Raw genomic sequence first — 22,942 nt, 5'->3', positions numbered from 1 at the left:
ACTCTAGCGTAATTCACTGCAGCTGTCTTCAAATGCACCAGAAGAGGGCGTTCGATCTCATTACGGGTGGTTGTGAGCCACCATGTGGTTGCTGGGATCCGAACTCAGGACCTTCGGAAGAGCAGTCAGTGCTCTTACCCACTGAGCCATCTCGCCGGCCCTAATTTTAATTTTTATTTTTGGTTTTTGGAGACAGGGTTTCTCTGTATAGCCCTGGCTGTCCTGGAACTCACTCTGTAGACCAGGCTAGACTCAAACTCAGAAATTTGCCTGCCTGTACTTCCCAAGTGCGTATGCCACCACTGCCCAGCTTGTTTTTTTTTTTTTTCTTTTTTTGTAAGATTTATTTATTTATTTTATATATATGTGTACACCATTGCTCTCTTCAAACACACCAGAAGAGGGCATCTGATCCCACTACAGATGGTTGTGAGCCACCATGTGGTTGCTGGGAATTGAACTCAGGACCTCTGGAAGAGCAGCTGGTGCTCTTAGCTGCTGAGCCATCTCTCCAGTCCCAGCACACACACTCTCATACACATACATACAACACTCTTACACATCACACTCTAACACATGCACACTATCATACACAGACACACACACACACATATGCACGCGCGTGCACATGCACTGTCCACTCGCCACCATTTCCTGTCTTCTGAGGGTGAAGAACAGTCAGCCTGGGAAGACATCTGCCCAAAGTCACATGGCAGCTGAGCACAGGCCACCAGCCCCTTTAACTGCAGCACGGTTGGCTCCGAAGGCTCCAGCCCGCAGAGCTGTTGTGCTTCTAGCCCACTGCAGTCTGGAGCACCAGAGTGACCCAGCACCCCCTGAATGTTTCTGCGGGGTTGTTTTTAAATAGTGCCAGGTCATGTAAACACACCTTGAATTCCGTTCCAGCTCCAACGCCTGAGTGCCTTCCCTGGTGGCACTATGCCTCCCTCCAATGTCTTTAACGAATCCCAGCTGTCGATTTACTTTCCATGATTTATCTTGCTTCCTAAAGCTTATATCATCTGTGGGATTCAAAAGGGCTTCCTGGTTGGGCAGTGGTGGTGCACACCTTTAATCCTAGCACTTGGGAGGCAGAGGCAGGTGGATTTCTGAGTTTGAGGCCAGCCTGGTCTACAGAGTGAGTTCCAGGACAGCCGGGGCTGCACAGAGAAACAAAACAAAAAAAGGGTTTCCTGGATCTAGTAGCTTCCCAAAAATCAGCAAGAATCTTCCATTTTCAAAGGTCCAAGGATATTAGTAGGTAATTCACATAGAGAGGGAACATGAGTGAGTTTACTGTTTTTTTGTTATTGGTGTGTGTATGTGTAGCCACATGTAAAGTTAGAGGACAACTTTTGGGATTCTGTTTTCTCCTTCCACCATGGGGTTCCAGGACTCAAAATCAGGTTACCAGGCCTCCACAGTAAATGCCTTTAACCACGCAGTCATCTAATTGGCCAGTCTCTTCTGTTTTGTTTTTGAGACAGGCTCTCATGATGAAGCCCAGCCCAGGCTGACCTGGAACCTAGGCCGATCCTCCTGCCTTGGCTTCCTGAATGCTGAGATCACAGACATGCACCAGCACTCCTGGATTTAACTTACTTCCATTTTGGAAGTTTACTTACTCATGAGAGACATGCAAAAGAGAGTATTTGCTACCAGGCAGTCTGGGGAGGGTGAGGGAGCTGCTCACCACATGGCCAACTCTCACTGCTGGTGCAACCACTGAACAGCCTCACAGTCTCCGTCACAGCCCCAGAGCTCACTACCCACAATGCCTCGTCCAGTCCTGCCAGTTCTCAGCCCACACACCCAAATTACTGCCACAGTGGCTGTAACTGCCAAGGCCGACAAAGAGCCAAACCAAAATTCTATGAAAGTTTCTAAAAAGGCTCTCATTTAAAAAAAAAAAAAAAAAAAAAAGAGGAATGCACCAGTATAGATGATGAGGGCAGAGGGGATAAGGGGAGCTGAGGTGGGTGCCCGCCATGTGCTTTCCCGGACCTTCTGAATTCAGAATCACGTAAATACATTATTCAGAAAAACAAAATACAAATGGCTGTGCCTACTGAAGCCCTGGCTGACATCTGCTTCTGGTCTAGCTCCAACTGACTGAGCTATTAGACTGTCTCCTGAAGTGTGTCCTGCACTATAGAAACCCGCAGAGTCCGTGACAGTCCCAGACCAGATGAAGCAAGCTGGGCCAGCTCTGTAAGGTACAGGCATGGGATGCCTTGGGCCTGCACTTCCTTCCTCTGCCCATAGGTGGTGATAAATGGCTTTCCCACAGTTTATCACCAGTCTCTCCTGTTGAGATTGGAGGGCACAAGCCAAGAAACAGGCAGGCACAAGAGAGTAACATAAAATAAAATAGAAACGAACTTTATTTCTCTGGAAGAAGCAGATATCCATAGCTGGGGCAGCAACTCTGGCAACAGAGGCTGATGGGAGCACATCAAATAGCAACAGGGGAAGAACAGGGTCAAACAGGAGTACTGGTGCCACTGGGGTCTCCTTCCACACCCGGGCCCTTGGGCCCTGGTCCCTGGTCCCTGCCAGAGAAGATCCTGGCACCTTTTCTGTTTCTGAGCCACTTCAGGCTGTTCATAGGTACAAGATCCTAAGACCAGCCAAGCCCACAAGTTCACAGTGAAGCCACAGGCCATATTGTGTCCAACACTCCACATTCCTACAGGGGTTCCCTGGAAAGGGGCCTATCCCTGAGGAGGGCCTGTTCGGTGCTGGCTCACCCTTCTGCATGTCCAACACATCCTTCCTGTCCAAGGCAAGCCTGGTTTCTTGTCAGTCTAATCTCCCAGGGGAAAGCCTGGGGGCACACTCTAGCCACTAGCTCAGCCTTGATCTGGAGCCAGAGGCAGGTCACACGCAGAGCCTGCCAGGCAGCTTCCTGTCTTGCCTTCACAAGGCTCGGAACTTCCCACCTCTTGGTTGGGGCACTGAGGGCTGAACCAAGGTGTGCAGAACAGCGCTGGGTGGGTGAGCAAGGTGGGCAAGAGGAGGCTCCCAGCCTCCTGCTGCCTAGGTCTCACTGTTCACTGGGAGCCGCAGGCAGTTGTGGGTCCTCCAGGCCTGAGGCGGGGCAGCTCCCCACCCTGTCCCACAGACAGGTTCAAGAGGTTCTTCTAGGACAGACGACTGCTTTCCAGTCAACCATCAGCGTCTGAAAGACAGGAAATAACCAAAAAGTTCATCCATCAACATGAGAACATGAACTAGTTAAACAGGTAATGGGAAATACAAGGTCACCATAGGGAGTTACTGCCTTTAGATACCTTGCAATGTATTTAAAAAACAGTTTTAGGCAACAATTTTAGAACTTACTCTAAAGAACCTTTTTTGATAACGTAATAGTCCTAGCGTGTGCTGGCGTATCTGAGGTCAACAGGAAGCTTCTCAGGATACAAATGAGGGACAACCACCAGCAGACACTACAGCTTAGTAAAGGGTGTCAGTGCATGCGGAACGCCACACTGTTTCTGACTGCTTCTGATGAGTGCACAAGCTTGTACCACAGAAGCAGCACAGACTGGCAGACCCCACTGGGGTGCCTGCCTCCCAGCTCCCAGCCACGCTTGCTTCCTGAGAGGAGACTGACCTCGCCCCTGCATGTTTCACCATTTTTGGGCTAGATAAATATTTTAATTAATAATAATCTGTATGCTTTATTTTGTAAGTGTGCACATACATAAACTTTTTGTAAAAATGTAACGAGATTTTCTTTGGATGTTTATTCTTTCAAAAAGCATTAAAACTAACATATATAAAGAAAAGTGCTGGGCGGTGGTGGTGCACGCCTTTAATCCCAGCACTTGGGAGGCAGAGGCAGGTGGATTTCTGAGTTCGAGGCCAGCCTGGTCTACAGAGTGAGTTCCAGGACAGCCAAGGCTATACAGAGAAACCCTGTCTCGAAAAAAACAAGAAAAAAAAAGTATGGGGGGGAGTTTGAGCGTGAGCATTTGTGTTTCAATACAGGCATGCATATGCCACAGGAGTATGCAGAGATCAGAGGAAACCTCGCCTGCCTTCTTGAGACCAGGCCTGTTGTTTTTCTGCTACTGTATGCCAGGCTAGCTGCCCTTAAACCTGTCTCTGCCTCCCATCTCTCCTGTAAGAGCAGTGGGATTACAAAGGCTCAAGCTATGCATCTGGCTTTTACATGGGTTGTGGGGATTCAAACTCTGGCTCTTGTGCTCGTATCTCATTGGCTGAGCCACCACCCTTCTCCTCAGCACCAACTGGTACTTTAAACATAAATATGATAATAGAGGTAAAAAATTTCATATATATGTGTGTGTGTATATATGCACTTAAGTAATGATTAAAATGCTGCTCGGTGAAGCACTTGGGCAACTGGAGAGGAGCTAGGGATGCTGGCCTCCTTCACCCAAGGGCCCCCCCCCCCCCAGATGCCTTTTTCATTCATCAACTCATGGGAAAAGCTAAATGTATATAGGAGAGTTCTTTTCCAGACAAACCGCCTGCCTCCGGGGCCCTGTACCTGCCCTCTCTCCTACCAGCTGGGGACTCCCTGCCTACATGTGGCCTTTCTGAGGTAAGTAGGCCTTTCTCACAGTGGTAGCAGTCTTCCTGGGAGAGGGAGGTGCTCATAGTGTGTAACTCACTTACTTGTGGTGGGCAGGGCCACAGGAACCCAGAAGGTGACAGCCAGCTTGCTCTAGGTTCCAGTCGAACATCTCTAGAACTTTGTGGCATTCCACCCGTGGCCGAAGACCCAGCCCAAACAGCTGCTCCACCTGAAGGGCAGAGGGTGATGCTGCCATGAAACACATTGGAGCCAAGGGCATCAGAACAGAATGGGGCACAGGACAGAGCCAGAAGGTAGGGTACAGCAGAACCAGTTTTCAGAGCCCCTGAACACCAGGGCAGGCAGGAAGTGATGGTACCTTCAGATACTGGGCAGCCCTCTGAACACTCCAGCTGTGGCTTTGCAGGGCCGCCTGGCACTCCTCTGTGGTCACCCCATGCACCATGGCCTGCAGCTGGGCATACCCACCCGTCAGCACCACTTGGGCCCATTCCTCTGGGTCCCTCAGACCCCTGCCCTTCACCTTGGAGTTGGCCTGGCACTCACCATCTGGACTTTGTCTGCTGGCCGAGCAGCCTCTTGCCCGTCCCCTGAGCAGCCCCTCTGTGGCAGGCGAGCAGAGGCCCTCAGCGATGGTGGCCGCGCCCCTGGGTTGCTGTTATTGGTGGAGAAGTTGGCCTTTGGGTCTGGGGCAGCCTGAGGCATAGGCCTGACGGTGGCAGTGGGGGCGGCAGGGGCTGGAGTACTGGGCGGGGGCAGCAGTGGGGGCACGGGCAGGGCGGCCGGCTCTTCAGGGCTCTGGGCCTCCTGAAGGAAGCGCTGATAGCGCTCTAGGTAAGGAGGGCGCTCCGGCAGCAGGTAGTAGTGGGTGCTGCTGACCTTCCTGCCATCTCGGACAATGGGCAGGATGCAGGGGCCAGCCCGTGGACCAGGAGCCTGGATCACTTGTGGAGTGGCATACTTAGGGTCTGAGGCAAAGCTTTGGGTGGTGGGCATGGTCTTTCCAGGTGAGCTAGAGAGCCGGTGTGGTAGTGGAGAGCTGCCAGGTGGCACTAGGGGGCTTGGGGTTCTTGAACCTTGAGGAGACAGGGGTTCCCGGGGAGGCACTCGGGGAGGGGAGGCAGGTCCAGGCCACCGGCTTGTCTCTTCCTCACCTGAGGGAGCTGGAGATAGCTCCACACGTGGACGTGTGGGCCGAGGGGGGATAGGTACCCGGGGTGGCACCTGGGGCTTGTCATCACCTCCTGGGGTAGGGGAGGGGGTCAGCTGGCCAGTGGGGACCTGTAGCTGCCGCATACACTCCTGCTGCAGTGCCTGGAAAATCTCTGCAGTCTGCGCTGAGCTGGGTGGTCTGCCCCCACCCTGGGGTGGAAGGAACAGGTTATCCTCCAGGGTAGGGGGCAGCTGTGCCTGCTCAGGGACAAAGGCATAATTGGTCTCGCCTTGGCTAGGCCCAGCAGGGAGGCCTGCACCCACTAGCGTGCTGTTGATAGAGCAGACCTCAAAGTCATCTTCATCTTGGGCCACGTCATCATAGGCGGGGGGTGGGGGCAGCGGACGAGCGTCCCAGTCTACCACAGGTGTGGGATGTAAAGGTCGTGGCAGTGCCCGTGTGGGGCTCTGTGGTGGTGTCTTGTCCAGCAAGGAGCAGGCATCCATGGCCAACTGTGCCAAGGAGGGTGCACAAGGCCGTGGGGTTGGGACCACAGGCTCCTCACCGAAGTCGATGAGTGTGACCTCACCCCCACCGCTGCGGCCTGCCTTGGTGCCTGGCACTCGGGCTGAGGGCTTTGCCAGCCACAGCCCTCGAGGCAGGGCTGGCTTCCTCAAGCCAAGCCTCTTGAAGTCACTGGACAGAGGGTCTGGGTCCTCACTCACAGGGTCGTATGTTGGCTCTGTGATAAAAAGGGAGACCCCAACAGGGAGATGGTGTCAGATATGAATGGGGAACAGGGGAGGTAAATGTGTGGAAAAAGAAAGCCAAGTGTTTCCCACAACTACCCACTACTAACTCCCCTAGCCAAGTGTCCCCCACAACTACCCACTGCCAACTGCCCTACCCAAATGTCCCCACCAACTGTGCCCTGCCAAGGCCCCTCTAGGTGGCCCCGCTGCCAAGAGCATACCTGACCCTACTCAAACAGGACAGAATCTACTCTGCCTTCAGGCCTCAGTGTAGGCTGGAGAGACCCTGAATTCTGCCTAAGCTAGAGCAGGCAACTCGCAGTTTACACCTGTCTCTGAGGTTTGTTCCTAACACAAGAGCCCCTGCTCTTTGCTCCTGGTGAGTAATCTCACTCCCCACCTCTATTGTGGCACACCATTACAGCAGACACCGGCCAACAGGAGCTTTCCTCATAGGACAGAGCTCCTGAGAGCGACCACCACATCCCAGATTGCAACCCCTGCAATGGGAGGCTGGCCACGCCACAGCAGAGCAAGATGAAGCCAGGCTTTGTGAGCAAAGATGAGGGAGGAAGGCATGCCGGGCCAGTTCAGCAGCTAGAGCTCACAGCAAACACCCGCTTTCCCTTCCACACAGCCTCCCACCAGGGCTCTGTACCTTCCAAGAGAGGAGAGAGAAGAGAGGGGGGACGGGGGCGGGGGCCAAGGCATCCTGAACAGCCCCACTTACTCTGAGTGAAGATGGCAGGCTGAGGTGGGCGAGGTGGAGGCTCCCCTGTAAGAAAGGCCATGCGGACAGGGGAGGCGGAAAAGAAGGATGGCCGAGCAAGGCAGGGGTGAGGTGGGGAGGTAAGAGTCAGACAGAGGGAAGGGTTTAGATAAAGGGAGGGAGGGAAGGGAAGAAGGGAGAGGGGAGAGAGAGGGAGGGAAGAAAGAAGGGAAGGAGAGAGGGAGAGAGAGAGAAAGAGGGAGGGGGCGAGCAGGAGATCAAAAGAAAAGGAGGGGGGGAGAGACAGAGACGGAAACAGAGAAAGAGGGAAGGAGAGGGAGAGAAAGAGTATGGGAGGGAGAGAAAGGGAGAGAAGGGAGGGAGGGAAAGAGAGATGAACAGGAGTGAGCAAATGCACAACCAACGGAAGATGGGAGGAATGGGGAGGCGGGACGGAACAACTGTGTTCCAGAATGATAGGCACGGGATCTGGGAGGGGGGTGGGGCTCCTGACCGAGATGGAGCCCAAAGAGGGGTATGGGGTGTTGGCTTGGGACAGAAGAGCGTGACTGGGGGAAGTAAGGAAAGCCAGGATCTGAAGTGCCTGGTGAGAGGGAGGAGGAGGAAGCTAAGGCTGTAGAGCCAGGGCAGGGCCAACCCAAGGAGCCCCTCCTCGTGTGTGCACAGCGGATACAGCTGCCTCTCTGCTCTCACCCCACATCCAGCCAGAGCCAGGGATCCAGCTGTCCCACCTGCTGCCCTGACCCCACTGTCCCCAGAGTAGCACAGCAGGCTCAGGGTAGCCAGTGAACTGGAAACACCGAGGAACGGAAGGGCTCTTACTTTTCACCCGTCCTAGATGCTGGGTGGGTCGGGAGGTGCTCAGTTCCACACTCAGCAGGTCGGGAGGGTCCATGGGGTTTCCTAGGTACAGTCTGTTGAGGAGAACCAGGTCAGGGGAGGCAGAGAGAGAGGACACCTTTGGCAGACGTGTAGGATCCCACCTCCTTAAGGCCAGCCCTCCCCACACACACACACCTCCTGAGTGTTTAGGGGATAATGCAAAGACTAAGGCATGTCTCAGAGGAAGGTGAGTGGCAGAGCTGAGTCACAAGGCTCCCAGACTCCTGGGTCTATACAATCCTAACCCCTACACCCAGATGTGCCTACCAAGGGGAAGTAGCTGAACCAGGCTGAGAAGCCTTTGCCTTCAAGGGCTCCAGTACCTTACAAGGACAAAGCCCACACCAGGTGTCTACCTGCTGGCACACTCTTCTACAGACCCTCCGGGAGACTGGACATCTGTTATTAGCCCCTAGGAGGGTGGGGAGGACAGCTTCCTGCTGAACTACAGGAACCAGGGAGGATGCTGAACTGTGCGGTGTGCTCCCCGACTCACCCCAGCTACTGTACTATCTGGGATCTGGGACTTAGTCACCAAGGCTGATTAAAGCCTGGAAGAATGAGGCTGGGCTTGCTCAGGCACAGCAGAAGTGGGAGAGAGGGTACAGGCCCCTAGCTGCAAGGGCCTCCCCTCTCCTCCCCTCCTCCTACTTTCATAGGCCCTTACCTGGTTCCTGAGAGGCAGGGGCCTGATGTTCTGGGATGTGGGACATGGGAAAACAAAGGCCTGTTTTACCACAGTCTCAGGAGGAGGCAGCTGGAGAAGGACCACCAAGGCATAGAGGACTAGTGGGAGATCTGACAGAGGCTAACTAGGATGCACAGAGCACCAAGAAGGCCAGATGACTCCCAGTGATCCCCCTCTTTACCAAAAGAAGAGCAGGAATCCCTCCCAGACAGAGTTCCCTCCTGGCCTGCTCCCAGCTCTGGGAAGTAAGCTCACTCCTGCCTGGACCTGTAGACATGACAGGAGAGCTGACCTCATAGGTTCAGGGCTCTAAATTCTGGAAACCCCTGAAGGAGGTGCTGGTGTCCTGAGAGAACTGCTTCCCAAGTGTCACCCAGTGTGCCAGACGGGGTTGGCAGGAGAAATTTTAGCAAGTAAGAATGAGTTCATTCTTGGGGTTTTCTCCCCTAGGTCATACTTCAGTAGAAACTGCACACAGACTCTGCCCACAGATGTGCAGAGCTGTACTGGGGAGAATACAATGCGGAGCGAGGGCTTAGCAAGGACAGCCCTGGCCTCCCCACCCCAGCGCATCCTCAGCACTCAGCCAGTTTGGGCCCGCCTCTGGCACCTACACCTTGACCCAACCTGCCTCCATAGCCTGCTCTAGTCTAGTAGGCGAGCAGGAACAAAGCAGCAGAGAGACAAGATCGTGCAGAGCCTCAAAAGCAGGCGAGGCTGAGATCCTGCGGAACGAGGGTAAGAGAGCAAGGCAGACGCATCTCTGCTTACCCATGCCTTGGACACCTGCACGTCTCCCTAAGGTGAGAGCTGCCACACACTGTAGGGAGGCAGCCACAATGAAAAGTGCAGAGGACATACACAATGGCACAGAAGAAACAACACAGTAAGGAGATGGATGTGGCTTGGGTGCCACACTAAAGGAAGGATCCTAAGGACAAACAAGAAGCCGAGGGACAGGAAAAGTTCCTGTGTGTGCCTGTAACTGGCACTCTGTCATGAGAGAGAAAGGCAGCTAACGACAGGAAGAGCTGTGCATGCACAGGGCTGGAGGAGCAGTGTCTGCATAGGCTTGGGTTAGACCAGAATGTAAGCTTCATGATGTGGTACCGGAACACTTTCTGCAGGGGACCGCAGGTGTCCACAGTCAAGGGGCAAAGGTTGTCTCACTGACCACCAGCTTCCCACTCTAGGAAAAACTGGGACCCAAAGCTTCCATGATGGACCCCACTTGGTGGAAAAGCCAACGAGACAAGGCTTTAACTGTTCCTGGCCACCTGGCTTGGGAAATGACTTGGGGATGGCCTCTGGCAGCTCCTGGTGCTGCCTGCTTTGAGAGCACTTTAATTCAAAGCATCCTTCCAGCCTTTACCCATCAGTAACAGATAGCCCCATCTTTGGAGCCTATGTACAAGATCTTGTATGCGGTGTGGTGAGGGGCTACTAGTCCCAAAAGCCCAGGACCAGGTCATCAGCTCTCTAGATACTCACTCATCGATCCTGTCAGGGAACCCCCAGCAGTGGCGGGGGTCACTGTCGCCATGTCCTGTGTGAATGAAGCTATTCTGTAGAGGCTGGCTGATGTCCTGGGCTGACAGGCCAGCCACGGAGGTCACCACATTTCGAGGGAAAGGTCCTACACACAGGGTCCGTGTGTTCTGACCACGCCACCAATAGTTCTCAGCCCTGTATGACAGAGATAGCATGGTGAAGACCAGGTATAGGGGGTGGAAGTGACCCCAGACAAAGGAACCTTCTCATACCAAGGTTCCTGCTCATGGAACCTGACTACCTTGGCAGGCGAAGCACTGGGGATAAGACCTCAAGAAGAGTCTAGCCACTAGTCCATTCTCCCCACAGCAACACCATAAACTGCCACTCCCTGAAGAGGGCCTGGCTATTTGCTCAGCCTTAGCCTAAGCTCCTCTGGGTAGGTCAGCAGCTTTCCCTACAGTCTACAAATAAGGAAACACATTTACCAGAACAACCGACTATAGGGGATGCAGTACTCAGACCAATTAAGCCTGCAAAACCAGGGTGCTCCACAGTGCACCTGTGCCCTTCCTCCAGCCAGCGCCTGGTCTTGGTCTCCTTAGGGCCACTAGATCCACCCCTTGGCAGGGTTCTAGGAATTTTAAGTTATACAGTAGCCAAAGGGATCCCATGAGTTTAGGACCGTGCCTTCCAGTTACTACTCAGGCCTCGCATGAAGATCTTCAACATGTAGAACACAGGGAAACCCGGACCTCTACACCACCTGACAGCAGAGCTGTGGGGATCCAGGCCTGCCATCCTCCCCATCTTCTCAGGATGGGGCCTATTCTTGCCTTACAATAAGAGGTCCAGAAGGGAAACAGAGTTCCCAGTATGGTGAACCATGATGATCTCAGTTCATACTCTGGAGACAAAACATGAGCAAACCTGGACCTGACCCAGTGTAAGCCTGAGTTGAGGCCCACACAGCAAGAGAACAAGTGGGAAAGAATACAGCTTTCTCTGAACACTCTACATGCCCCGAAGCTGACTGTGGAGGTCCCCAGATGTGGGCAGACACTGGGTTAAGGCACCAGCTGGAGTAACCATGCTACTGAGACGGGCACAATCACACCACCACTGCCTGTCCCCTCCTCACCTTCACATCCTCTGTCTGTCCCATCCAGAGCCAGAGGGCCTCCTGGGAAACACGGCCACAGCAGGGGAGCTGGGGAGGTGCTATGGCAGTGCTGGGGACTGCCCCAGCTGCCTTCTGGTCACTAAGGCTCCCTGCTGGCCCACCACAGACACAGCCACCCTGTGATTACTCCCTGCCTTTAGGGTAGGAAGGGCAGGGAAGGAAGGAAGGGAGAAAGGACAACACCCTGAGAAAGAGTCTTCTGAAAATAGCAGATCCAGTCCACAGAGAGAAAGGAACCTCAGCGCACAAACAAAGCTGCCCACGACAAGCAACGCCTGCCCCACACCCCGGCTGTTCTCCCCACACCAGCAGCTCCTCCACAGGCAGCCCCTCACTTTCCCAGCTAGGCTGGACCCTAGCCTGCCCACATCTGAGGTACTCGTTAACTCAAAGACACAGCCGAGGCAGAGATGTTACCAGAGCATTCTGCTCACCACACATAACCCTACCTTGTCCCTTCGAGGGCACAGACTCAATGCCTTCCACCCCTCCTACCACAGGAAGTGGAGGCTGCAGGCCAGGCTGGGCCAAGAACCTGTCAATGGATTTCAAATCCTCTGCCTCCACTCAATACCACTCTAAAAAACCGCACAAAGGAGCTGTCAGCCACCTTGCCCTCCACATCAGACCCTCAGGAGAGGCTAATCATCCCTTTATCTTCAAGACTGTTTTCATTTTTTAGGGGTTTTTTTCTTTGGGGGGGGGGACGGGACAGGGTCTCTCTATGTAATCCTATCTGTCCTGGAATTCATTTTTTATATCAGGCTGGCTTCAAACTCACAGAAATCCTCCTGTTTCTGCCTCCCCAGTGCTGGAATTTGCCACCATGCTCTTGGCAGACCTCCCAGTCTAGACAGAGCTCCCTAGACCCAGCTCATGGAAAACCTGGGTGTCCTCTATCTGCCCCAGACCCTGAGGACTGAGCTTATAGATTAAGCTTACAGAGTCTGAAACTACAGAATCATAGAGTTGGAACCAGGAAACATACTAAACAGTTTCAGAAAAGAGAAATACAAGACCATGAGACAAGAAATAAGGAAGTCAAGAGCCAGAGGAAGAGAGTGTCACACTGACAAACCTAATCCAACAAGACACTCAATGCCCATGCACCTGGAGACATGGAGACAGGCAAACAAACATAGCAATCCGGGATGAGAAGGTGGAGGAAGGCTCCAGTAACCACAGACACACAGGCCCACTCCCAAGAACTCAGAGGTTGCTTGGGCTCGTGTCTCTCACCTCCCACCTCCTGAGCAGTTCTATGGACCAAGTAAGAGCTGGCACCTCAGAGGAAGGCGTTCTAGAAGTTGACACATCTGCTGTGGCAGTATTAGCAGCTGAAGCCAGCAGGAGCCTGGGGCGGAAGGGCAGGACAGGGTGCACCCAGGACAACCTCCCAGAAGAGCCACTCCCCTGGCCCCTCCTGCAGCTGGCTTTGCTCTCAGTGACCCAGGGCACCACTTCTAGAGACACACAGGAAGCTCCAAATGGAGCAGGAACATAGGCTCCAAATGGAGCAGGAAATGGGACTGGTAAAGACTTGGGGCCAGAGGAGCACAGGATGGAGGTAGATCCAGGGCTTTCTGGCTCCAGTATGTAGGAATGGCTACAGGCCAACTTCGGGCTTAAGTCTCTCCTAAGGAGGGCTCTGCCAAGGAAGGCTCCCACCCAGCCCCACTCTCTGTCTCAGGCTGCTCCTAGAGTACTATGTCCTGCACCCCTTCCTTCCCCTCAGGTCCAGACCTATATGTGGCTCCTTCCCGCTTCCATGTCTCACCTAACAATTCTCTTCTTTTTCCTATTTCCACCAACTCCCATTCTCTGTAACCTGCTAGAACATCATTCTTGTTCCAAGAATGGAACATGAGCCCAACATGAGACTGAGCCCTGGCCTGCAGCAATGGAACGGGGGCCACAATGGGTACAGGTAAATCCAAGACATCCAGGCATCCTGACCCAGTTCTGAGTCAGAGGAGGGGAGTACAAGGACTCCCCCTGTGCCTCACTTTTCTTCCTGGTCCTCAACACTCATCCAGTCCCAGAGCCCAGGCCCCAGCCAGTTCCTCAGACTCTAAGGATCAGATGACTGGAAGAACGGCCAGCAGAGGGTGGGGCCAGGGCAGGTGCTAGGTCTAGAAACATGGGGGATGCAGGTAGGAAGCTGACTCAAGGGATGGTGCTGGGAAGCTAAAGTTTCAAGCTGGTCAGACACAAAGCAGTCCTTACCAGAAAGGGCTGGAAGAGGATCGGGGCAGGAGGTCCAGGAAGTGGATGGAGAGGGGTCCCATGACTAGAAAACCATGGGAAGCTCAACAGGAGGGATGGAGAGTTGCTAAGAAGATGAGGTAGAGCAGGGCAAGGGTGTCTGGGGTCTGAAAGGCACCATGGGAAATGGTCAGAGGCCTATGCATGGGGCACGGCAGCTCATACTTACAACCCCAGTGCTGGAGAGATAGAGGCAAGAGGATGAGGAGTTTAAGGCCAGCCTGAGCTACGTAAGACCTTTTCTCAAGAAACTGGTGTGGGGCCGGGCAGTGGTGGTGTACACCTTTAATCCCAGCACTTGGGAGGCAGAGGCAGGTGGATTTCTGAGTTCAAGGCCAGCATGGTCTACAGAGTGAGTTCCAGAACAGCCAGTGCTACACAGGGAAACCTTGTCTTGAAAAACCAAAAGAAAAGTGAGAAAAAAAAAAAAGAAAGAAAGAAAGAAAGAAACTGGGGTGGGGGTGTTGGAGGAATCCTATGTTAGAGACACCAGAGGAGAATGAGAAACACTCAGCAATTCTGAGGCCAAGCTGAGACGCAGCCTAATCTTCAGCACAAGAGCTTTGGGCCCTAATTCACACACAGCCAGGGCTGGGGCCCAGTGGGAAAGGGCTGAGACTAGGCAGGGAAAATCCCATGAAGCAGCTCTCAGCAGTGTGGGGCCTGTCACCTCCGACACTGCCCACTCCTGCCAGCATGCTGCCATGGGACTCTTGGAGGCAGAAGAGTAGCCCATAGCCCTACCTTCCCTCGATGACAGTGATGACATCATTCATCTGGATGTGCAGCTTATCTGGCTCCTCAAAGTCCTGAAGGGCCCGCATGTCAGTGGGCTGAGCCTAGGGGCAGAAATAGGTCATTGCACAACCCAGGACTAAGCCTGACTGCCCCACCTGCTTGCACAACCTTGAGACTGTGGGCAGACCTGCCCCTCACCTCCAGCAGGAAGTCCCGAAGGGCCACAAATGTGGGTCTGTCCTCTGGCTTGTGGGCCCAGCATTGGACCATGACATTGTAGATGTCTTGGGGGCAGTCCTCAGGCCGGGGCAAGCGCTCCCCTTCCTTGTCAATCTTATGCAGGATCTACCAGGCAGGGTGATGCAGAGGTTAGAGGCAACAGAGCACCTGCCTCTTCACTTCCTGCTTTCCCTCTGACCTGTCCCACAGCTGAAGATACTGTCTGACATGGCTGCCCACCATGGGAAAGCTCTGCTCTTAAAGAAAGCTGTGTCCCCAGAGCCCAAGACCTTTATTCCAGCCCTAGCCCTGCCCAGGACTCATCTCTCATCCATGTCCTCCTATCCCCATGCCTGTCCTGGGACATTCTGGGCTACCCCTTCTCTTTTGTTTTGTTTTTTTCCCCTTTTCTTTTGTTAAGCTCTCAGAGATTCCCATGTCAACATCGGGTGTGCAAGAGATGGGAGTCTACCAGAAAAGAACCAGATCCAACAGGGTCAAGGTTGGGAACCAGGGATGGATGACTTCCACCTACCCTATGGGGAACCTACCCCTTCCCCTGACTCACCTGGCTGCCATTGAGGCCAATCCAGGGTTCCTGGCCATATGTGAACATCTCCCATAATGTGACTCCAAACATCCAGGTGTCACTGGCATGGGAGAAAGTCCGTGTCTTCAGACTCTCAGGGGCACACCTGGCAGAAGATAAGGGTCAAAGGACGGCTTCTTTGGGGCCTCTCCTTGTTACCCCTTTAGCTACCTCTGGTACTAGGAGACTCCATGATCTCAGGAAAGGATCTGCCCAACCAGGACCCAAGGCAGGCTAGGTACCAACACAGATATTACTAGCCACTACCTACAAGATATGATACAGTCTATTCCAGCCTGCCACCAGCTCTACACAGATAAGCCTACTGAGCATTCTGGCCTGGCTACTTGCCATACATTTTAAACTTAACAGCAAGTCCTCCAGGAAGCCTAATACCCCACCAAGTACATGCCCTTTGGATTTCTTGTGCCTTCCAATATCCGTGGAGAACTCCTTGGGTGGATGTGCAAACATTTACTTCCTTAAGAAAGGCACCCAGGCCCAGAGATGATAAGGACAGGCCGAAGCAGAGACAGTCCTGTGGTGGGTAACAGAGGCCCCAGAAGTTGGAGGTGTGGGTCTGCTGAAACTGGAGTGGAGCTTGGGCCCTACAAGCCAGCAACACTTGCCCCTCACCAGGCAAAGGGCACCTTGCGGTGTTCTTGCATGACATAGTGGTCATCATTCTGGGGCAGAGCTCGCATCAGTCCGAAGTCCCCAATCTTGACCAGGTCCCGGGTAGCCAAAAGCAGGTTTCGAGCAGCCAGGTCACGGTGAATGAAGCGCTTGGACTCCAGGTAGCCCATGCCCTCAGCCACCTGCACAGCATATCGACTCAGCGTCCCCAAAAGGAAATGACCTTGGTGTTTACGCAGCCGGTCCAACAAAGATCCCAGAGGTGCTAGCTCTGTCACCTGAGGCCATACAGAAGAGAGGATAAATCCGGTAGATCCAGTAGATCGCTGCCACTCTCTAAGAGGCAAAGTTCCCAGTCTCTTTCTGGAGGTCAGCCATAGCTCCAGAAAGTATTCAGTGCTCGTTTCTGATCGGTCTGCTGAGAGCTACCATGAGTATTCAAGGCCTGTCCTGTCCCCTTGTCCCCATTCAAGGTCAGACACCCCAAGAACCTAAGTTCCAGAATCAAGCACTCCAAAGAGGCCCAGGCTAGAAACTCCAAAGAGAACTCAAGTCAAGGGCCAGCCATTCCTATGGGCACATCTCCTTGCCAATGAGCAGTAGGAATCTAGAGATGACAGTACTAGGCAGTACCCTGGTGGTGGGAAACTGGAGCAGGCAGGAGGAAGAGCACATCTGGGGGTCCAGACTTCAGGTTACCCTCTGACCCTCCTTCCTACCCAGGCACTCACCATCTTCATGGGTGGTGTGAGCACAACACCATACAAGCGAATGAGGTTTCGATGGTCTAGCGAATGCATGGCATTGACCTCCCGGATGAAATCGTCCATGGCCTCTGGCTGACTCAGCACATCAGGTTTCAGGCACTTGACAGCTACACTCACCTGACCAGTGCAGGATTAGCAGGGAGTTAGATTATCATGGTCCCCAACACTGAGCTAATGTTCCTTCCAACTCAATGTAAAGACCCTTGTCTCAGACCTGTTCATCTGAGTGGGTAAGCAGGTCGTCACTTTACACACTCTGCCCTTTGCACTGCATGGGTACGGCAGCTGACTGACCTCTAAAGGTCACTAAATGTGGACCTCTTCTTTCTGGAAAAATTCCCAAATTATCAGTGACAATAAGTTAAGAGATGGGCAATATAAAAACAGAATGATAATACAGTTTAACTATAATGGCATAATCTATAGAACTGCAGGTTCCAACAGCAGCCCCCTTGGAAAAAGGGATGCTGAGCGGCCAGGACTTAACAAATCCTGTTGGGTGCTAGCAATATTAATATACTGTCTGGGAAATGCGCTTGGCCCATACATATATTTAAAATAATATGTATCCCCCACCCCCCACACATGTATGTTTGTATGTGGTTATCCACTGGGGAATTGTAATATAATTAAGAGAAAAAAAGAGACAGGTAGTGGTGGTGCACTCCTTTAATCCAGCACTTGGGAGGCAGAGGTAGGTGGATTTATGAGTTTGAGGCCAGCCTGGTCTACAGAGTGACTTCCAGGACAGCCAAGGCTATACAGAGAAACCCTGTCTCAAAAAAACAACAACAACAAAAAAACAAAAAAAACAAGAGAGAGAGAGAGAGAGAGAGAGAGAGAGAGAGGTCTATGACTTAAAAATGTAAATCAAATTTATATCTTAGTGATGGAGACATGGCTCAGTAGCACAGCACTTGCTTCAAGGCTGATCCAAGACCGAAGGAAGGAAAGGATAAAGGGACAGAAAATACTTTGTTACTACAGGTTCAAAACCACCCTGGTCTACCCAGCAAGATGCTGTCTCAGAACAAAACTGTATCTTAAATGAACTCAACAAAACATCTGCAGGAAGGCATGGCTGCATGGCCTCAGCCAGGCAGCGGGAGCAACACGCCTTGGCCTTTCATTTTTCTGTGTCCAATCCTTCATAGTAAGCAAACTATTTTTAGACTTGAAAAAAGAAACCACTGTGCTCAGTTAAACCTGAGTATGGCTCAAAAGGTGAGTACTTTCACAACGTGTCTTCTGACAGAAGGGGAGAGGTGCCCACCCCAGAGCTCACCGTCTTCCCTGCAGGGGCATCCCATTCACCCCTGCGCACCACGCCAAAGGAGCCATCCCCCAGCTTCTCCAGCAGGCGCAGGTCTTTCTCCCCGATGAGGCAGGTGAGGCTCTGCAGGGTCCCCTCCCCTGCCAGGCCCCCTGGGGTGGGGGAGGGCTTCCGGAAGGTGCTCTGAGAGTGATGGGAAGGGAACTCAGCCTCCAGCCGCTTTCCACTGAACACCTGTTTGAAAGCAGCCAGGAGCCAGATGGAACCCAGGGCCCCAGTCACTCAGTCCCACCCTACTGGTAAGCCTCAGACAGCTCCTGGCTTTCCAAGCTGCCAGGGGCAGCCTGTTAAAGGCACACACATCTAGAATATTACCCTAACTGGAAACCCACAGTTGAAGCCTCAGGGTAGGTGTCAAAAACAGATGAATATGCAGCTTGTGGCTGAAGTTACCCCCAAACAGTCTGTGAAGACAGAGATAGCCCAAAGCCCTCCAGGTACACCCCCAAGCCCCAGCCCTGGTCTACAGCTCCTCCCATCCTACCCTTCCCTTCCTGAACCTCCTAAACAGCAGTCTCTTGCCCCTAACATACAAAGAGAGGGTCGGAGCCCAAGGGGCCCTCTAAACAGCTCCCTGTCCATTTTTAGCCTTGGCCCCTTCTCTGGGTTAACCATTTGGCGCTGTCTGTCTCTATCTTCCCTAGGGAGTCGGCTGCCCTTCATCCTGCCCAGGGGAGAAGATAATTTTAGTCTGAGGTTGAACCATGAGTATGTGTTATGTGTGTGTATGTGGTGCAGATGAAGCCAGTCTTTGCTGGAGAAGGGCCTGGAGAGACAGCTGGCCTTCTGGAGAGGCTCCTAGAGCCAAAGGCTGGGAAGGAAGGAAGACTAGAGGGGTCTCTAAGGCCTATTTTGGAGAAAGACGGGCCAAAGGTCAAGAGACGGGAAGAGAAGGACTATGAATGAATGCACCTGGCCATGCTATCTGACTTGGCCCTCCCCTGGGGTATCCAAAGCTCTGCCACCAGGCTACAGATTCTTCTCACTTCCCTAAGGGGCAGCTCAAATCTGAGGACCTTTTTGGACTCTGTTCCCTCCTCCCAGTAATTAAATTCCTAATATTTGCCAATAACATTCAACTTACAAGATCTACCTTAGCCACTGCAGCTAGAGGCCCTTTCCACAGTTCTGGATGGTAAGCTGGGTAATGGAGCCAATGCTGGTTTACTGAAGACATAACAATTTTAGAGAGGGCCACTGATCACCCAGAGACCTACTATGAGCTGGGGCAAGATCCAAAAATCCCACACTGCTTTTCTCTACTGACAATAGGTCTCAACACATTCATCCTCTACTAAGACCTGGGCATTGGACCAGAACTGTGTCCCCAGAAAAGGCCACAGGCTCTCAAGAGACAGCCCCTTTGCCAGACTGCAGCCAGAAAATCTCTACTGTCCAATCCCAGTCCAGCTGTTCTGCCCTGCTCACCCCTCACCCCAGTTCTGAGGCCAGAAGCAGGGAGGGAGGCCCTGGCTGGCTTACTTCCTCTCTCATTGTCTTCCAGACAATGGGCAAAGTTCCACTGAGTCAGATCAGGGACTCACAACACCACAGACCCAAATTAGGATGGGGGTGGGATGGGGGCGGTGCTGTGGGGAAGGAAGCTGACAGCAGAACCAGATGACCACAGGAACCCAAAGACCGGAGAGCACGGGGGAAGTGTTGGGGGGCAGAGAGAATAAGGCAAAGATGTCCAGACAGTCCCTGCTACCCCTTTCTGGACACTGGCCCGACAGTCAAAGGAAGGAACACTTGTCAACAAGTGCCAGCTCCTGCACATAGAGAGGCTGTGAAGCCCTTACTGCACACAGGCCGTTCATGTGTCTGTCTGTGGCGGAGACAGACTCTTAGCCAGGCAGCACCACAAGTGCCCTGCCAGATAAGAGCCTAGAGAAGGGAGGTCTGTACAAAGTGTGAGGGAATCGGTGAGATTACACCTCTGGGCAACAGGAGAAGGCTCCTTGGCCTGCCAGCAGTGAGACCCTTGGGGTGCTCCTCCACCCCTCACAGCCTACTCACACACCTTGCTCATCCATGACTTGCGTTTGCACATGGCCTTCCTCCTCTTCACGGCCTCCCACAGCCGCCTCTGGCCTGCAAGGAGGGAAAGTGACCAAGATCGGTCAGACAGCTCATATACCCTCCCAAAGAGGCTGCTGTCCACCCGACCGACCTCTTCAGTTCCCGGGATACTGCTCAACCTAATGCCACCAACTGCATCAGTTGCCAACCAGGAATTTCATTCACCCAATCTCTACATTCTGCCTCTGTGATGATTCTCAAACTGGCCGGAAGTGTTTACTCATCAAAACTCAACAGCTGTGATGGCCATTTACCTCGACAACTCTCCAGACAATGCAGGTAAGGAAACACACACAACTGTCTCCATTCTAAGGTTTACTTCCCGTATGATGTTCTTACACTACTGATATCAGACACTATGCCGGCTGGTTTTATGCCAATATGACACAAGCTAGAGTCATCAGAGAGGAAAGAGACTCAATTGAGAAAATGGCTCCATAAGGCTGGGCTGAACACAAACCTGTAGGGGATTTTCTTAATTAGTGATTGATGGGGTGGGGAGCCCAGCCCATTGTAAGTGGTGTCATTCCTGGGCTGGTGGCCCTAGGTTCTATAAGAAAGCAGGCTAAGCACACCATAAGCAAGCCAGTGAACAGCGCCCCTCCATGGGTTCTGCATCAGCTCCTGCCTCCAGGTTCCTGTCCTATTGAGAGCTCCTGTCCTGACTTCCTTCAAGAACAGTGATGTGAAAGTGTAAACTAAATAAACCCTTTCCTCAACGAGCTGCTCTGCTCATGGAGTTTCATGCAGCTATGGTGTCCCTAAGTAGGACAGAAATCAACTATCTAAGCAAAAGTAGCGTAAGTTATTGTCTTTTTATTTTGTTTTGGTTTTTAGCTTGTAAAACATTTGGCTATTTTGAGTTGGACACACTGAGGTTTCTAATTGTGGTTCTTTTTTTTTTTTTTTTTTTTTTTTGAGATAGTCCATCATAGCCGGAGCTGGATGAATCTGCTATGTAGCTGATGACTTTGAACTACGGATCCTTCTGCCTCCACCTCTTGAGATGTTTGTGTTTTGGTGCTGGGAATTAAACCCAGAACTTCATGGATGTTAAGTAAACAACTCTTAACAAGAGAGTTCTACTCACAACCCCTGATAGATTTCTCCCCTCTAGATGGTAACTGCTAGTTTTAGTTTAGAAAGAAACAAAAGACTAAAGTATCAGTGTGTTAGCAGGCTGAGAAATGTTCTTTAAAAGATTGTTTTATTTGTATGCATTGTGCTTGTGTCAGTGTATGTCTATGCCTTATGTGTGAGGGTGCCCATGGAGACCAGAAGAGGTGTCAGACCCTGGAGCTACAGGCAGTCACAAGCTACCTGACTTAGATGTGGGAACCAATCCGGGGTCCTCTATAACCGAGCAGTACACGCTTTTAACCACTGTGCCATCCCTCTAGCCCCACCTGAGAGTTTATTGTCTCATTGTAGATCTGTTGGCATCAACCTCACTGGTGTTCAGAATGAAACAAGAGAGACACAGGAAATACATCCCACAAAACCCAGTGGGAGAGATTAGAGAGCAGACCTGGTAGCACAGGCCTGCCCAGCTATGAGGGAGGCTGAGACAGGAGGAGGTTTAAGTCCATGGTTTGCCAGAGCAATAGAAGGTTCAAGGCTACCCTGGGTAACTTACTGACAGTCTGTCTCAAAACCACAAAGTGCAGAAAGTAGTGGAGCCCTTGCCTCGCATGTGAAAGGTCCTAGGTTCAGTATCTCTTTAAAAGGGAGTGAGGCAGGGAGGCCTAGGGTGTGCTCACTGGCAGAGCACCCAGGTGGCACAGGTAAGGCCCTAAATCCAATACCCAGCACCTGGGGTAAAAAGCAAAAAAAGGTGTATGCAATTAACTCTGAGTGGCCACAGCTCTAAGACTCCGTCCTCAACTTCCAACTTGAATTTACATCCAACTACACACCGTCCCCTGGGCACCCTGTGAACAGCACTCTACTCCCACCTCCCACGCATCTCAGGTCAGGGGCTGGCAGAGCTCTCAGCTGCCACTACGAAGAGTGTGCTGGGCCATGATGAACACAAACGAGGTACACGGTCAGAAGAGAAAGCAAAGTCCGTGGGCTACCTACCAGGCCGGCCCATGCCAATCTTTTCCAGGTCTTCATTTTTGACATATTCAAAATGAGACAGGCGGGTAATGTTGAGGTCATCTCGAAGCCTCAGGAAATACTGTTGTAGCTGTACCTCAGACAGCAGCTCCAACAGCCAGCCTGTTCCCTCCTCCGGCTGCATGCTGCTGCTCCCCAGCCTCTGTAGAAATGAAAGAATAGCTGAGCAGCCAAGGGATGTGAGCAGATGGCAGACTTGCCCATCAGTGCCCTTGGCTCACCCGCATCCTATAGCACTCAAAGCATTTTCTTGCTACCTAAAACAGCTGAGTTGGAGCAGCTGTGATGAGCCCAGACCAGGTGACCTACTCCTGATCACAGATACAGTACACACCACCCAGGCCTAGCATGAGCCTCCTGCTCCCACAATTCCCAGTGCTCCTGCCAACCCAGTGCCCGGACCTCAGACTTTCCCAGGCAGCTCAGAGTAGCACAAAGAGTTACAAACGAGAATGATAAAGCCTTGGTTCAAACCCCGGCTCTTCAACCAAAGACTGTGAGGCAGCAGCTGGGCTGTTGGGCGGGCGGCTTCCAAACAGTACACTGTAGCCTTTATTTGAATGGCTCTCCTAAGGACTGTGCGGCCATCCAGAGAGAGGGGGTGTTTGCTTGTCACAGTGCATGTGTATGGGGAGTGGGGTTGTGACAGTTAGCAGGTGGTAGGGGGATAAGAACATTAGTTATTCAAGAATGCACAAGACAGAACTGAACATACAAATTCCACACAACTTAGTCCGTGCAGGTAA

General features: G+C 52.5%; 1 protein-coding gene across 11 annotated transcripts in view; it reads right to left on the bottom strand.

Moving 5' to 3' along the window:
- Positions 1-2,356: 2,356 nt before the first annotated feature.
- Tnk2 (tyrosine kinase non receptor 2) overlaps positions 2,357-22,942 on the bottom strand; it is a 38,582-nt gene continuing 17,996 nt past the window's right edge. For 3 of the 11 annotated variants that reach the window (XM_031363675.1, XM_031363676.1, XM_031363670.1), the window contains exons 2-16: positions 22,158-22,338; positions 20,017-20,087; positions 17,946-18,167; positions 16,625-16,777; positions 15,894-16,171; positions 15,237-15,363; positions 14,648-14,794; positions 14,456-14,550; positions 10,264-10,458; positions 8,025-8,116; positions 7,203-7,247; positions 5,114-6,462; positions 4,926-5,021; positions 4,648-4,775; positions 2,357-3,181 (exon numbers count right to left, since the gene is read on the bottom strand). In XM_031363675.1, coding sequence (XP_031219535.1) covers positions 3,175-3,181; positions 4,648-4,775; positions 4,926-5,021; positions 5,114-6,462; positions 7,203-7,247; positions 8,025-8,116; positions 10,264-10,458; positions 14,456-14,550; positions 14,648-14,794; positions 15,237-15,363; positions 15,894-16,171; positions 16,625-16,777; positions 17,946-18,167; positions 20,017-20,087; positions 22,158-22,320 — 3,168 coding nt within the window. In that variant the 5' untranslated portion in view covers positions 22,321-22,338 and the 3' untranslated portion in view covers positions 2,357-3,174. Of the gene's footprint in view, positions 3,182-4,643; positions 4,776-4,925; positions 5,022-5,113; positions 6,463-7,202; positions 7,248-8,024; positions 8,117-10,263; positions 10,459-14,455; positions 14,551-14,647; positions 14,795-15,236; positions 15,364-15,893; positions 16,172-16,624; positions 16,778-17,945; positions 18,168-20,016; positions 20,088-22,157; positions 22,339-22,942 lie in introns of those variants that run through there. The other 8 variants (XM_031363680.1, XM_031363679.1, XM_031363674.1 and 5 more) reach the window with 7 other exon arrangements.

The sequence above is a fragment of the Mastomys coucha genome, unplaced genomic scaffold, assembly GCF_008632895.1.
Source record: "Mastomys coucha isolate ucsf_1 unplaced genomic scaffold, UCSF_Mcou_1 pScaffold12, whole genome shotgun sequence".
NCBI lineage: Eukaryota > Metazoa > Chordata > Mammalia > Rodentia > Muridae > Mastomys > Mastomys coucha.
Note: the sequence above shows the minus strand (reverse complement) of the source record. Positions and strands in the feature narration are given on the sequence as shown.